General features: G+C 43.1%; 1 protein-coding gene across 1 annotated transcript in view; it reads left to right on the top strand.

Moving 5' to 3' along the window:
• Window positions 1–13,714, top strand: part of LOC147663476 (long-chain-fatty-acid--CoA ligase 5-like) — a 225,920-nt gene that overhangs the window by 158,374 nt on the left and 53,832 nt on the right. The window contains exon 11 of the mRNA XM_086950420.1: window positions 7,276–7,353. Within this exon, the coding sequence (XP_086806546.1) occupies window positions 7,276–7,353 (78 nt within the window). The remainder of the gene's footprint in view (window positions 1–7,275; window positions 7,354–13,714) is intronic.

Genomic DNA, 13,714 nt, shown 5'->3' with positions numbered 1-13,714 from the left:
ACTCAACTGATCCTATCACTCACCAATGATCCTAGCACCGCCAAAACTAACCTACACGAAGGAATGAAAGAAGTAGCCGAATGGATGAAACACAGCCGTTTGAAACTGAACTCAGATAAAACAGAAGTCCTCATCTTAGGTACATCCCCCTCTGCATGGGACGACTCTTGGTGGCCGGAAGCCCTTGGGAAGGCACCCATCCCGACAGACCACGCACGGAACCTTGGCGTTATCCTGGACTCTTCACTCTCAATGAACAGACAAGTCAACGCCGTATCCTCATCCTGCTTCAACATTCTCCGCATGCTCAAAAAAACATTTCGCTGGATCCCCACCGAAACCAGAAAAACTGTCACCCACGCCCTGGTCACGAGCCGACTGGACTACGGAAACACCCTCTACGCAGGTACTACCGCTAAACTCCAGAAGAAACTCCAACGAATCCAAAACGCCTCAGCCAGGATCATATTAGACATCCCGCGCAACGAACACATCTCTGGCCACTTGAAAGACCTCCACTGGCTACCCGTCAATAAAAGGATCACTTTCCGACTGCTAACCCACGCACACAAATCACTCTACGACATCGGACCAGAATGCCTCAACTCACGACTGTCCTTCTACACCCCCTCCCGCCAACTACGTTCTTCCAGCCAAGCCCTCGCCACTGTACCTCGCATCAACAAGACCACCATGGGAGGCAGATCCTTCTCATACCTGGCTGCTAAAACATGGAACTCACTCCCCACCCACCTTCGCCTTACCCAGAACCACCTAGCATTCAGAAAGCAACTTAAAACGTGGATATTTGACAAGTAATCCCTCCTCCCCTCCCTAAGCGCCTTGAGACCCTCTGGGTATGTAGTGCGCTATATAAATTCCTTGACTTGACTTGACTACAGAACAGGCCACAGACGCTTGTGAGTACCTTTGTGTATTACAGAATGCTCTGGTGCACATATAGCACCGGCGCTATCACCAGAGGGTGTTCCCTCATTTGCACGTGTGCATGGCCCCATGCAATTGAGGTAATTCCTTTGCCTCTGTGCCCATGCCATATTATAGACACAGTGAACAATGGTTGGTCTTGTCCATAAGGGACCAGGTAGGACATAACCAATATTATCAAGAAAAAATAACCTGGTCTCCACTTTCAATTGCTGCTATTTATTTAGGCAGACTCCAATGCCCTCGCCGTCTGTTCCTAGGCATTCGCCATTTTAATCACACATATTTCCAATACTATGATGCATTGACAACATTCATATGTCTAAGTGAGACACAAAACAATTTACAATAATTGACAATGTTCATGAACACAAAACAATACATGAACATGTGGTTCAACAACTACAAATGATATCACACAAATGAATTACTACATAAAAACATTACACCAGCGTCACTTATTGTAACAATCCTAAAGCCTGCTGATCAATGCCTTAATAAATTAGGGCAAATTCCAGGGTGGTTAAATCTTTTGAAAGTGGCATCCACAGAGAAAACACACTAAGCATTTGGGTAGTGAATTGCCCTTTGTGAGTATTGTGGAAAAGCAGCGGAAGGCGCAGAGGCAAAGAAGCTGTCAGGAGGCACACTGACAGTGCACCAACTAAAAGATGGCTCACTGTCAGTGCGTCCCTTGATGTCACCCCTCTGGAAGGGGAAAGGGGGTCGTGTAGACACCCCCCAGACATATCCTTGCAGGCGGTGCTGTCACTCACTGCACCCAGCTGCTCGGGGATCTCTAATCCCCCTTAAAAGTGCAGGCGGGTTGCCGACTGCGCAGTGAAACATGGAGCTGCAGCTTCAAAGCTGCTCTGTTTTTCACTTGGATTCGCTGCCATCGAGACAGAGAAAGTTCGCAGCTGCCCTGGGGACAGTGCATTCAATGTAAAAGGGCTCACTTCCTCTGTTTGCACCCAACGCACGTATTTTAAGGTGCACCATGGCACATTCAGAGAAAGTGTGCCCTCTATGTAATAGTGCCCCAGGAGCTCCAATAGCTTAAAGAAAACAAATTAGGATTCAGGTGAGAACCGAAGCCATGACCTTCATGAAAGTGCTAAACCAGGGAACCTGATCGTGGCCTGCCTTCACTCCTCTTTCCTTCCTGCAAACAAGTAGGCCCTTCAATGATGGCAGGGGACAGACCGGCAATCAGGCCCTTGTAAACTGGCCTCTGCTCTTTGTTCTTTGCTTGCTGACCGAACAGTCCTCATCTGTCAGTAATGACGCAATGACACTCAAGCACCAGGGGCTGTACCATACATACAGCTCATTTTCCTTGTTTGCACCGGGTCCCTCCTTTAAAAGGGGCGTTTAGTGCAAACAAGGAAAATGTACAATATTAGGATGAATGCGCCACCACCAGGGCAGCCGCGTACTCGCGCTGCCCCCAGGGCAGCACATTTGTGTGAAAAACTGAGCTGCTGTTTTGAAGCCTGCACTTTTAAGGGGGATTAGAGATCCCCTTGCAAGCGAGTGCAATGAGCGACTGCACCTGTCTGCAAGGGGATGTCTGAGGGCTCCATAGGACACCCTTTTCCCTTCAGAGGGCTGCCATCAGGAGGTGCACTAGTATAACCAACAAGGTATGAAATTCCTAATGAAACAAGCTGAAAAAAGATAGTGTACCCTAGTGTGTGGGGAAACGTAAGGTCAGGAGAAGGGATTCCTCCTTTTCGAAAAAGAGCGTCCCAGTCTGGTAGGAGCGCCGGGGTAGGATACGGATGATCCTGTTCACTGTAAACCGACACTACAACTTAGTGTCTGCCTGCACCAGAACTGGTTGCCACACGCTCTTGACTCAACTAGGGTTGGGGTTACATCTACTAGTGCCACTTTTTAGGGTTCTGTACAGGTGGTCATACCTTCACCTCATTGAGGTTTTGACCACTACCAAAAAGTGTAGGTAGATCACTTTTGATTGGTCCTGAGGAATTGCCATCACTAGAACAAAGGCAAGAAATATGTTGACCTATTATAATAGCACACATTCCCACACACCTTAAAGTGGGAGGGTGCGTCTTTTTGTTTTTAACCAGGTAGTGGCCACATCTCATTAAAAATTTTCTGAGTGGACCACTGCTTCCTGTTTTAACTCACGCATACACCTTATTATCACCAACACTCATATTCATACCAAGGGCCCTCACATGCACTGCACCCAATGCTTGGAAAAAAGATCTCCACCAAGTAGGCCCCTTTAAGGGCCCATGGTCGGGTATTGCATCGCCAACCCGTGTAAGAGCAGGCCCGATGATAAAGCAAGACACCCGCTTGTTGGATGTGTGAGGGTCTTTTTCTGAAAAGGGGGAACCCCTTCTCCTGACCTTACGTTTACCCACACACTAGGGTACACTATCTTTTTTATCTGACCTCTACCTGCTTGTCTCATTAGGAACTTCATACCTTGTTGGTTATACTAGTCTTTGGGCATGTATGTTTGACCTATAAAATAAAAGCCCTGCGTTCCCCTTTTTTGGATAAATCAGGAGGTGCACTGACAGTGCGCCACCTTTAAGGTAGCGCACTGTCAGTGCGCCTCCTGACAGCTTCTGTGCCTCTGGTCCCTCATCTGTAATACAACACAGGAGCAGAGGCAAAGGGACAGCTGCGTCCGGTCGTGGGAGTACCGGCCAGGCTGTGACGTAGGGAGGGGTAGGGGCAGGGTGGGGGGTAGTAATGTAGGGATTACAGACTTAAACAGGTAAGTAAACATATAAATAAATAAAACGAATTTTGTTGCGCGCACTGCATCGCATTTGGTGATGCAGTGCACGCAACAAAATTCGTTGTATTTATTTATATGTTTACTTACCTGGTAAAGTCCGTAATCCATACATTACTACCCCCACCCTGCCCCTCCCCAAGTCACAACCTGGCTGGTACTCCCACTACCGGCCACGGCTGCAAAAGGATTCCCTCATTTGTGTGGAACCACGCCCCCGTGCAAATGAGCGAAGGCCCTCTCATGATAGCACTGCCGCTTTATGTGCTCCTGCACTATCGGTTTTACAGGAGGGGATGTACAAGCGTCTGCGGCCCCTTCTGTAATAGCAAAGTGTCCCAGGGGTGCACAAAGTGGGCACAAATGCTCATTGCGCCCCAGGGCACTTCTGTAATATGGTCCCAGATCTTTTGGGGATACATTTGGGATAATACAAATGACAGAATGCACCCTAACACCATGAGCACTCTAAAGTATCCAAAATCCTCATGTAAATCACAAACATTAAATAGAAATACATAAATCAATAAATAGAAAAAAAATATGGTTGTGGTCAACTATGTTGATAGGTTTGGTTGCTTACAATTAATGAAAAAATCATGGAAAATGGGTGTTTGCCATCCCCAAGATTCAGTAAACAACAGAATAGCGGAGCTCTTGTTCGATCAGCATTAGTAGCAACCAGTAAACTTCAAAGGGCAGTCTTCACTGTTATACTATTACATGAGCCCTGGCGTTGGGATAACTGTGCTGATATTGAAAGTATATAACAAACACAGTACACAAAGGAAAGTACTGGAATTGCTAAAAGTAGAACTTTGCTTTTTTTTGCAACTAGATAGATTTAGGTGAACGTACAAAACATATAGACCACAACTGGATCCTGCAGAAGAAAAATTAGCTGTAATTTCTATTTCTCTGATTTATTGATCAGAAACTTCTATGTCAATGGTTTATTTGTGAATGGGTGGGAACGCTGTAGGAGGTGGGCCAACAAAAATATCAAAGCAGAATATCGCAAACACTATATCATCTAGATTAGAATATATATAAAGGTATTCATTTACAATGCTTAACGCCACATAAATGTACCTTGCAGATAAAATATACTTAATATTCTATACTTAGCTTGACAAGATAGTATTAGTCGATATTCTACAGTCAGTATATTTGTAGGTCGATATTTGTTACGTCGATATTCTGGCATACAACGTTGTTGTGAGGAGTTTTTGTTGGAGAAGAGTCTGCTAAATGGCTTGCCCTCCAGTGACTCTCTGACATATGACTTTAAGCTTCTTAGTCCACAATGACTCTCTGTTAATATTCCTTAATTAACCATTCTTCTTATGATTACATTGCGAATGTATTGTTTTTGTATTAACATCTAAATTATTGACTGGATCTACATATCACTTCGACTGATTTTTTAATTGTTTTAACTATATGAATTACACGATATGTAAAATAACCTTTTAATAATTTTTTTATAAATTGTACTGTATTGTTGCTTTTATGATTTTAATTAATCGAATAAAGCTGGCTTTTGACTTTGACTTGATTCTCTTAAAGCCACATAGGGAGCACGGAAGACACGTAATGTTTAGCTAATCCAATATACACTTCCACAGTCTCCCATATTAGAAAGTGACATGTAGAATTCTGACACTGCATATGCGTAGTCCCCAACGAAAGCATCATGCAAATAATGATAGATAGCTTTTAGGCTTTTAGTGGAATATATGATCCCATTCCGGATACAGAAATCTCGCATACCATCACTCCGCATTTTTTAGTACGCAAATACCATTACTCCGCAAGCCATAATTCCTCAAATTTTTACAACGCATATGACTTTACACCGCATGCAATTACAACGCAAATGCATGTGTGGTGAAGTCATATACTTTGGAAAAGTACTTTATTTTTAAATATATATATAAATATTTATATATATATATATATATATATGTATATATATATATATATTTATATACACATATATATTTTTTTAATTAAAATGAAACATTATTTCTTTTAAATTACATTATATTTAGAACTACATTAATATTACACATATATATATATATATATTTAATTTTTTAAAATTAATAATTACCCTATACACCCTAAAAACGAATCCGACCCTAGTCCCTTTAAATACCCCAGCACCCTTAAACACTAACCCATCCTGACCCTAAAAATACCCCTGTACCCCAAAACCCAAACCTACCCCTGAACCCTAAAAATACCCCTGTACCCCAAAACCCAAACCTACCCCTGAACCCTAAAAATACCCCTGTACCCCAAAACCCAAACCTACCCCTGAACCATAAAAATACCCCTATACCCCAAAACCCAAACCTACCCCTGAACCCTAAAAATACCCCTGTACCCCAAAACCCAAACCTACCCCTGAACCCTAAAAATACCCCTGTACCCCAAAACCCAAAACAACCCCTGAACCCTAAAAATACCCCTGTACCCCAATACCCAAACCTCCCCCTGAACCCTAAAAATACCCCTGTAACCCAAAACCCAAACCTACCCCTGAACCCTAAAAATACCCCTGTACCCCAAAACCCAAACCTACCCTTGAACCCTAAAAATACCCCGGTACCCCAAAACCCAAAACAACCCCTGAACCCTAAAAAACCCTGTACCCCAAAAGCCAAAACAACCCCTGAACCCTAAAAATACCCCTGTACCCCAAAACCCAAAACAACCCCTGAAGCCTAAAAAACCATGTACCCCAAAACCCAAAACAACACCTGAACCCTAAAAATACCCCTGTAACCCAAAACCCAAACAACCCCTGAACCCTAAAAATACCCCTGTACCCCAAAACCCAAACCTACCCCTGAACCCTAAAAATACCCCTGTACCCCAAAACCCAAACCTACCCCTGAACCCTAAAAATACCCCTGTACCCCTTAACCCTTAAATACCCCTGCACCCCATAACCCAAACCCACCCTTAAAATACCCCTGAACCCCAAAAACATATACTCCAAAACCCCAAACTAAAACCATATACTTACCTTACAACTTACCTTACACTTAAATATAAAAAACATATGCTTTTACCAATCATGCCTTTACAACGATTTTCGTTGTAAAAGCATGCGTGATAAATGCATGTAATATATAATGGCATGCTTTGTAAAATAATGCGGAGTAACGGTACCTGCGTTATCATGGTATGAGGAGCAAAGGTATGCGGAGTAAAAAATGCGGAGTGACGGTGTTTTACCGTTTAGTTCTGTTCTCATCACATAGAGCCCTATATTTGATCATAGAGAACATCTCTTCCATAAATGTTCTATTTTTATATTGTTTTTCTTCAGGTACAGGACTAAAGAATGTGGTAATCTGAATTGTACATTATGTATGGCATCAGGGTAAAGCTTTTTCTTAGCCCCAGATTAGGAAGCTGGGCATGCATTGGTCTGCAAGGCTGTTGAGTAATAAAAGTCTGCATGGTACAAAGTAGCACTTGGGAGTAACTGTAGCATTTCAAGATGTCTTGTGCTATTTCTCTTGCAGAGCACCTTTGCACCAAAGCCAACTGACGTCGCAATATCCTACCTCCCTCTAGCTCACACATTTGAGAGAGTGGTCCAGGTAAGCATCCAACTGCTTCTATTGAGGCTTAGACCACACTTTTGTTTTTGACTGACAGCAGTTATTGCCCATGAATGTTATTTATGTTTATATTGTATGGCCTGCCTCCTGACCTGTCATGCCTTTACAGGAATGGGATCAGACTACAGAGATTTCAGAAACATGTAAAAGGATTTTACACATGCTTACTTTGCCCTTTAAAAAAATGATTCCTTCGAATTCTGGTTTTACAGTGCAATTGATTAGTACATCAGTCACAGTACAAACCTCAGGTTGTGTCGCAAAGCAGTCGGTGTGCATAAAACACCAGCTGCTTACAACCCAACCTCCACCATCCGGCCCAAAATTGTCTATGTTACTACCCTATGTCTGCATTTTTGGATAAGTAAACACATGCGATCAATCGATTTTCCTTAACTAATTTTTCTAGGTATCTGCTCCATGTGTGTTTATTTTAATTGGTGCCCCCCTGAATTACGTTGGGTGAAATTAATTTATACTCCTTTAAGGTCTGAGACCTTCATATTGCTTCATTTGCTTTTGCCTAAATGGCTAGCCCTTCAGTCATATTCACATCCCACTGGAGATTTACACAGATCTGGCCTACTTGTTGGCACAAAGAAAGTTAATTATTAGACACAGGCTCATTCTGCACTCTAAATAAATGTCCTTGACGCACATTGAGTTTTCTCCATACATGTAAGGGACATTTACCTATTTTCCTTCCCCGGACAACCAGGGTCATATGGTGGGCACAGATAGCAGGATCTGTGATGTTCACTCCGCTGTACATAGGGGACCCTCCCTGTGAACGCTGTATTGGCCAAACCATAGGGTCGCTTGTTTCTGACAACAGAGCCAGGTGAGGGTCTACCATTAGAAACCTAGGGGCATATTACCAAGCAATAGCGATAATTATCGCTATTGCTTGGTTAGAGACAAAAAATTACCGCGGAGCTGCGGCGATTTTTACCGCAAATAAACCATGGTATTCCCAAGGTTTATCGCAAATGCGATAAAAATCGCCGTAATGCATGAATATCGCTGAAAAGTCCGCGATATTCATGCATTACCGAGCTAATGCTCTTAGCCATGTTATCCACCTCCCATTGGATAACATGGCTAAGAACTGCTCAGGGCAGGTGTTAGCTTTTGGAGATATTCGCGGTTAGCGCGAATATCTCCAAAAGTTGGTAATATGAGATAGCGATGTTAGCGACTGTTTTCAGTCGCTAACATCTTGGCACGCCCACTTTGCATGTCATTAGTGATAAATATCACTGACATGCAAAGTGGGGCCCAAGATGGTCGCTATCTCCTACTAGCTGTCGCTAACTGGTTAATAGGGAGATAATTTTATCTCCGCTTTCTTGGCTTTTAAAGCCAAAAAAGCAGAGATAAATCCCCTTGATGTTTCACCACTGCTAAACGGGATGAGTAACGAGTTTGGTGGAGCAGGATCTCTGCAATTTATGAAAGGTCCCTCACCACCAAACACTAAATAATCCCCTAATTTTGAAATTCATTTGTTCACCAGAGCTTATCCACCAAATATATCAGACAGCATAAACTCACAGGTCAAATCCATTTTTGATAGTCCCCTAAAAAGTTTATAGCAATACCTTTCTCAACATATTTGCTTTGGCCTATAAACCAGCATTGACTTCCTTCAGCGCTCATGTTAATTGGTGTGCTAGTCAGTATTCATTGGGATGTTAGACTCAGTTTCTCCAATTTTAATTCGTTCTTTTAAACAGAGTATTTCCTTCTTATCTGTTGCATTCATTGATGGCTTATGAACTTGATTTGACACTTGTAATCCTTTGTCTCATATTTGTATTGTTTTTTGTGTGTTGTATCTACACCTGAATGTTAGCGTTGAGCTCAGCCCACCCTACCAAAAGCCCGAAGTATTTTGTAAGGGACAGGGGCGCGCAGCCCTCTCCCGAGTCACTCTCAGCTTCAGGGACCCAATCCCCTAGGGCCAATTTAATTAATTAGAGGAGCGGGCGTACAGCTTCCCTTCCCAAGCTGTGCTTTAAAGAGAAGGGGCCCTAAGACCCCCTCCCCTAACTGCACCTTTAAAAGGCAAAACATGACTGCAGGCCTACCACCAGAAACCTCGCTATGCAGGTTAGAGATGCAATCAACCTGTCAAAATAACCCCTTTTGACAGTCATAATCCCTCCTTTAAAATATCAATCACTCCTACTTAAGTCTTGATGCCCAATAAGGCATGGTACATAATGGTGAAAAGCAGGACATGTAAAGGTTTAATGCTAAACATGCTCTCACATTGAGAAGGCCCCAACAGCTTTTTTCATTGTAACCAGGTTAGTCGTGCCTTAGAAAAGCATTGAGGGTAAATATTACAATTAAATAATAATATCTCCAACTAGGAACCAGTTAAAAAGTTAATTCTTGAACTTTATAAAATATTTATTACAAAACCAATTCTCTGATAGGATGACCATCTAGGCAGTCCTAGGGACTTAATTATCTTCAAAAAGGTCTACCCTCTCACAGGCAGATGTAGCTACCAACCTGGGCATACTACCTCTTTTGTGCTTTTAATGAACCAGGCACCAATCCCATGGGGAGAGTAGCTTCCTACAGAACCGGTTTTGAGTGACCAGAGAAGAGGGGTTACTCATTTTCTTGGCCACACCTCTAGAGAGGGCACCGGAGCTCTGCAGACAGGAAGAACGTTTCTTACATATTTATTTTAGGTGAAAAGAGGCACCGTGAGATTGTTTTGAGTAAGGAACACAGGCATTGCTGCAAAAGTGGGTAAGGTAACCCCTGGCAGCTTTTTCCCTATTGGTTAGCAACGGGCCAGAATTCACCCCCAACCACAGGTTAGTGCCTAAAATAAATGTGGCACACTAGGCACCCTCTGCATTTCACCACTGGACCTGTGAAAGATACAAGAAGGACTGCACCTGTTGTTGTGACCTGTGATGAGAACCTTAAGTGCAGGGCCTGCTCCCACGTGTATGCAGGACAAAAAGTGAACTCCAAGGGCCAGTTGGCTGACCTTTTGTTAAGATTCAGGGATACAAAAGCTGAAAGAACCCAGCTAACAACTTCCTACAGGACCATCCCTGGACCGTGCTGGTGGCTTCTGTTTGATTGAACCTGACCCCCCACCACAAGTGCTGTTTCTGAGGTCCTGGAATGCTTGACTGGTTTCAGACTGTACTACTCCTGCTTAAAGCTAAAGCTTGGAACTTAGAAACTTTTTACATGTAGAACAGACTGGGATCAACAAGCCAAACAGATCTACAAAGGGTGCATCATCAATGGGCCTGACGCCATACCAGCTCTGGGTTCGCCATTCTCCACAACAGCAAATTCATTTTAGTGGGACTGACACCAACCACAATCTGACAAAGTTGAACGCTCTTCAGCTACAGTCTGCAGCCTTGACCTGCTGGAGTAATCCAACTTCCAGAAAAAGGTTCTAAGTCCGAAGGTATAAAGCTTTACCAGGCCTGATGCCAAGTGTCAGACAATTGACTTGAGCAACTTCTTTCTTGAACATGATTCCGGGCTTTTCCGGATCAAAGCTTTTCTGCATTCAGGGACAGCTGCACGTGGACTTTGAACAGTGGCAACCCATCATCGACAACCCCATTTTCTGGTCCAGCCTGCTGTTTTGTCCTGCTGAAGACTTTTGTCTTCTCAGAATTTCTTTTTTTTTTAATCTGAAGGTAACACTTTGGCAGGGACAAACCTGTTCCTCGCATCTGACCTGTGCTCTGTCAAGGTTAGCCTCAAACCATACTATTATCCTGGTCTAGTGCGACCAGTTGCCTGTGGTTGGCACTCTGTGCTTTTTGGCACTTGTTTAATTTAAAACTTTAAAAAATCCTGTCTCTGGGTCCCCTTATGGGATTTTTGTCTGTTTGGTGTCCTTTTGTCCATTAAATTGGAGTGGGGTTTTTATTGTGTTGTGTTTTTTGAGCTCAGGTTTAAATTACTAAAACATATACTTAACCTAACAAGAATAGTGACATAACAAATTGTTGTGGGCTGCCATCCACCATAAATAATAATCCACTTTCTCACCCAAATCAAAACTCCCCCTCCTTTAACTTTGCTCTTTCCTTGTTGGAACTACATAAAAACCCATCATCCTTTTATTGAGCTTGACTTCACACACCAACTGAAAACTTAACATGTAAATCCCTGAGGAATTGTGTGTGGATTTGCAAACTTCTAGCAAATTAACACTTTATACACCCCTCCTTTAACCATGACCCACATCTTGAAGCTGCATAAAACTCAACATATCACATAAAACATAAAACATTCCGAGCTTCTACCAAATTTCTTGCTTATCTAGAAAATCACACTAACCTTACCAGCAAATCAAAGATTTTAAAAGCCCTACCTTTAATTTTCACCTTCCTTATCGGATGTCATTAAATCTTCAAGCACTGCTATTGGCTTAACTTGGTAACACTCTGCAAGATTTCATGGAGATTCATTACATAATGCTATGGTTGCCAGCAAATGAACACTTTTTTCAGCCCCCTTAAGCTTTGACCCTGTTGACTGATTTTGATCAAACACAAACTATCAAGGGTAAGCTAAATATTCTATGGGTCTGCCAAATGTCACGCAGATTTGTGAAACTTGGTCGAAGTTAGTTTGAAATCAAGATTTGATGTCAACCCCCTTAACTTGTTCACTGCATGTCTTATGGTATGCAGATATATTAAACAACATCAAAGTTATTAGCACATGAAAACATCTCAGCCCCTTTTAACTTTGCTCATCTTGTTGAATAGGTAAAGAAAATAACTTGTTGTATCCACAGAAGACAAATCATTTTAAATATCTGCAAAATTTCAAGTCAATTAAATAAAGGGTGATGTAATAATTAGCAATGACACTTTTAAATTCCCCTTTTTAACCATGCTACTCCTTGAAGGATATGCATAAATGTAAATATTCAAAGTGTAAGAAAAGCATGCTACGTTTCTCCCAAATGTTGTGCAAAATCGTCAGATGGCGCTAAAGTTATAGGCAAAACTAAAAACAACTTCTCAACTGGTAAGATACATCTAATTTCGAACCCTTTAGAGCCCACCCAAAACATTTTGTGGTATTAATTTCATAAAAAACTACTGACCATATTTACACCAGACAAAGCAAAGCCACTCCTCTGAGTAGAGTCCTAAGGGGCTTATTTACAAGCCTCTTGCGTCGCCGGTACATCACTTTTAATGTGGGAAAAAAGTGACGTACCGGCAGCGCATGGGGCTTGTAAATAATCCACCTAGTTTCTTGCCCAAATTTCGTGCAATTTCATTCTGAGTTTTTAACTGTAGCAGACAGCAAAGATTTCTAAGGGATTCACAATGAGAGCTACTGCATTTTTGTCTCTTCTATTATATTCCTTGCCACAGGATGGATGTGTACGAAACTTGCCATGTTGAACTTAAACTGGATACAAGTTTAAGTAGAAAGTTCAGAGTAGACTTATCAAACAGCTCTAAAGTTATTACCAAAACAAAAAGTGGCTTTTCGATGAAAATTCTTAACTAACCGTCACTAGAGTGGCTCCCGCCGACTTTGTGATTTATTAACTATTTGATGTAGCATGAATCTATCCCCACTTAGTTATAGAGCAAACTGCAGAGAACATTTATAAACCAATCAATCAGGCAATTTATAAAGCGCGGTACATACCCGCGAGGGTCTCAAGGCGCTGGGGGGGAGGGGGGCTGCAGCTAGTTGTCGAAGAGCCAAGTCTTGAGTAGTCTTCTGAAGGTCTGAGGATCTTCTGTCTGCCGTAGGAGGAGAGGGAGGGAGTTCCATGTCTTGGCGGCGCGGTAGGAGAAGGACCTGCCTCCGGAGGTGGTTCTGTGGATGCGGGGGACGGTGGCCAGAGATCGGCAGAGCGGAGTCTCCTGTTGGGTGCGTAGAATGACAGTCGGTTGTTGAGGTATACTGGGCCTGTGTTGTGAAGTGCCTTGTGTGCGTGGGTCAGGAGCTTGTAGGTGATTCTTCTATCGACGGGGAGCCAGTGCAGGTTTCTCAGGTAGGGGATGATGTGGTCTCGGCGGGGGACGTCGAGGATCAGGCATGCCGAGGCATTCTGGATTCTTTGGAGTCTGCTGAGGAGTTTAGCTGGGGCTCCGGCGTAGAGGGCGTTGCCGTAGTTGAGCCTGCTGCTGATGAGGGCGTGGGTGACGGTTTTTCGTGTGTCGGTGAAGATCATGCGGAGGGTGTGGAAGCAGGTTGAGGAGCCTGCGTTGATCTGGTTGGTCATGGTGAGCTTCGAGTCGAGGATGACTCCCAGGTTGCGTGCGTAGTTGGTTGTTGTAGGGGCGGTGCCCAGGGAAGTGGG

This window comes from Lissotriton vulgaris, unplaced genomic scaffold, assembly GCF_964263255.1.
Source record: "Lissotriton vulgaris unplaced genomic scaffold, aLisVul1.2 SCAFFOLD_675, whole genome shotgun sequence".
Taxonomy (NCBI): Eukaryota; Metazoa; Chordata; class Amphibia; order Caudata; family Salamandridae; genus Lissotriton; species Lissotriton vulgaris.
This window is presented reverse-complemented; position numbering and strand designations above follow the sequence as displayed.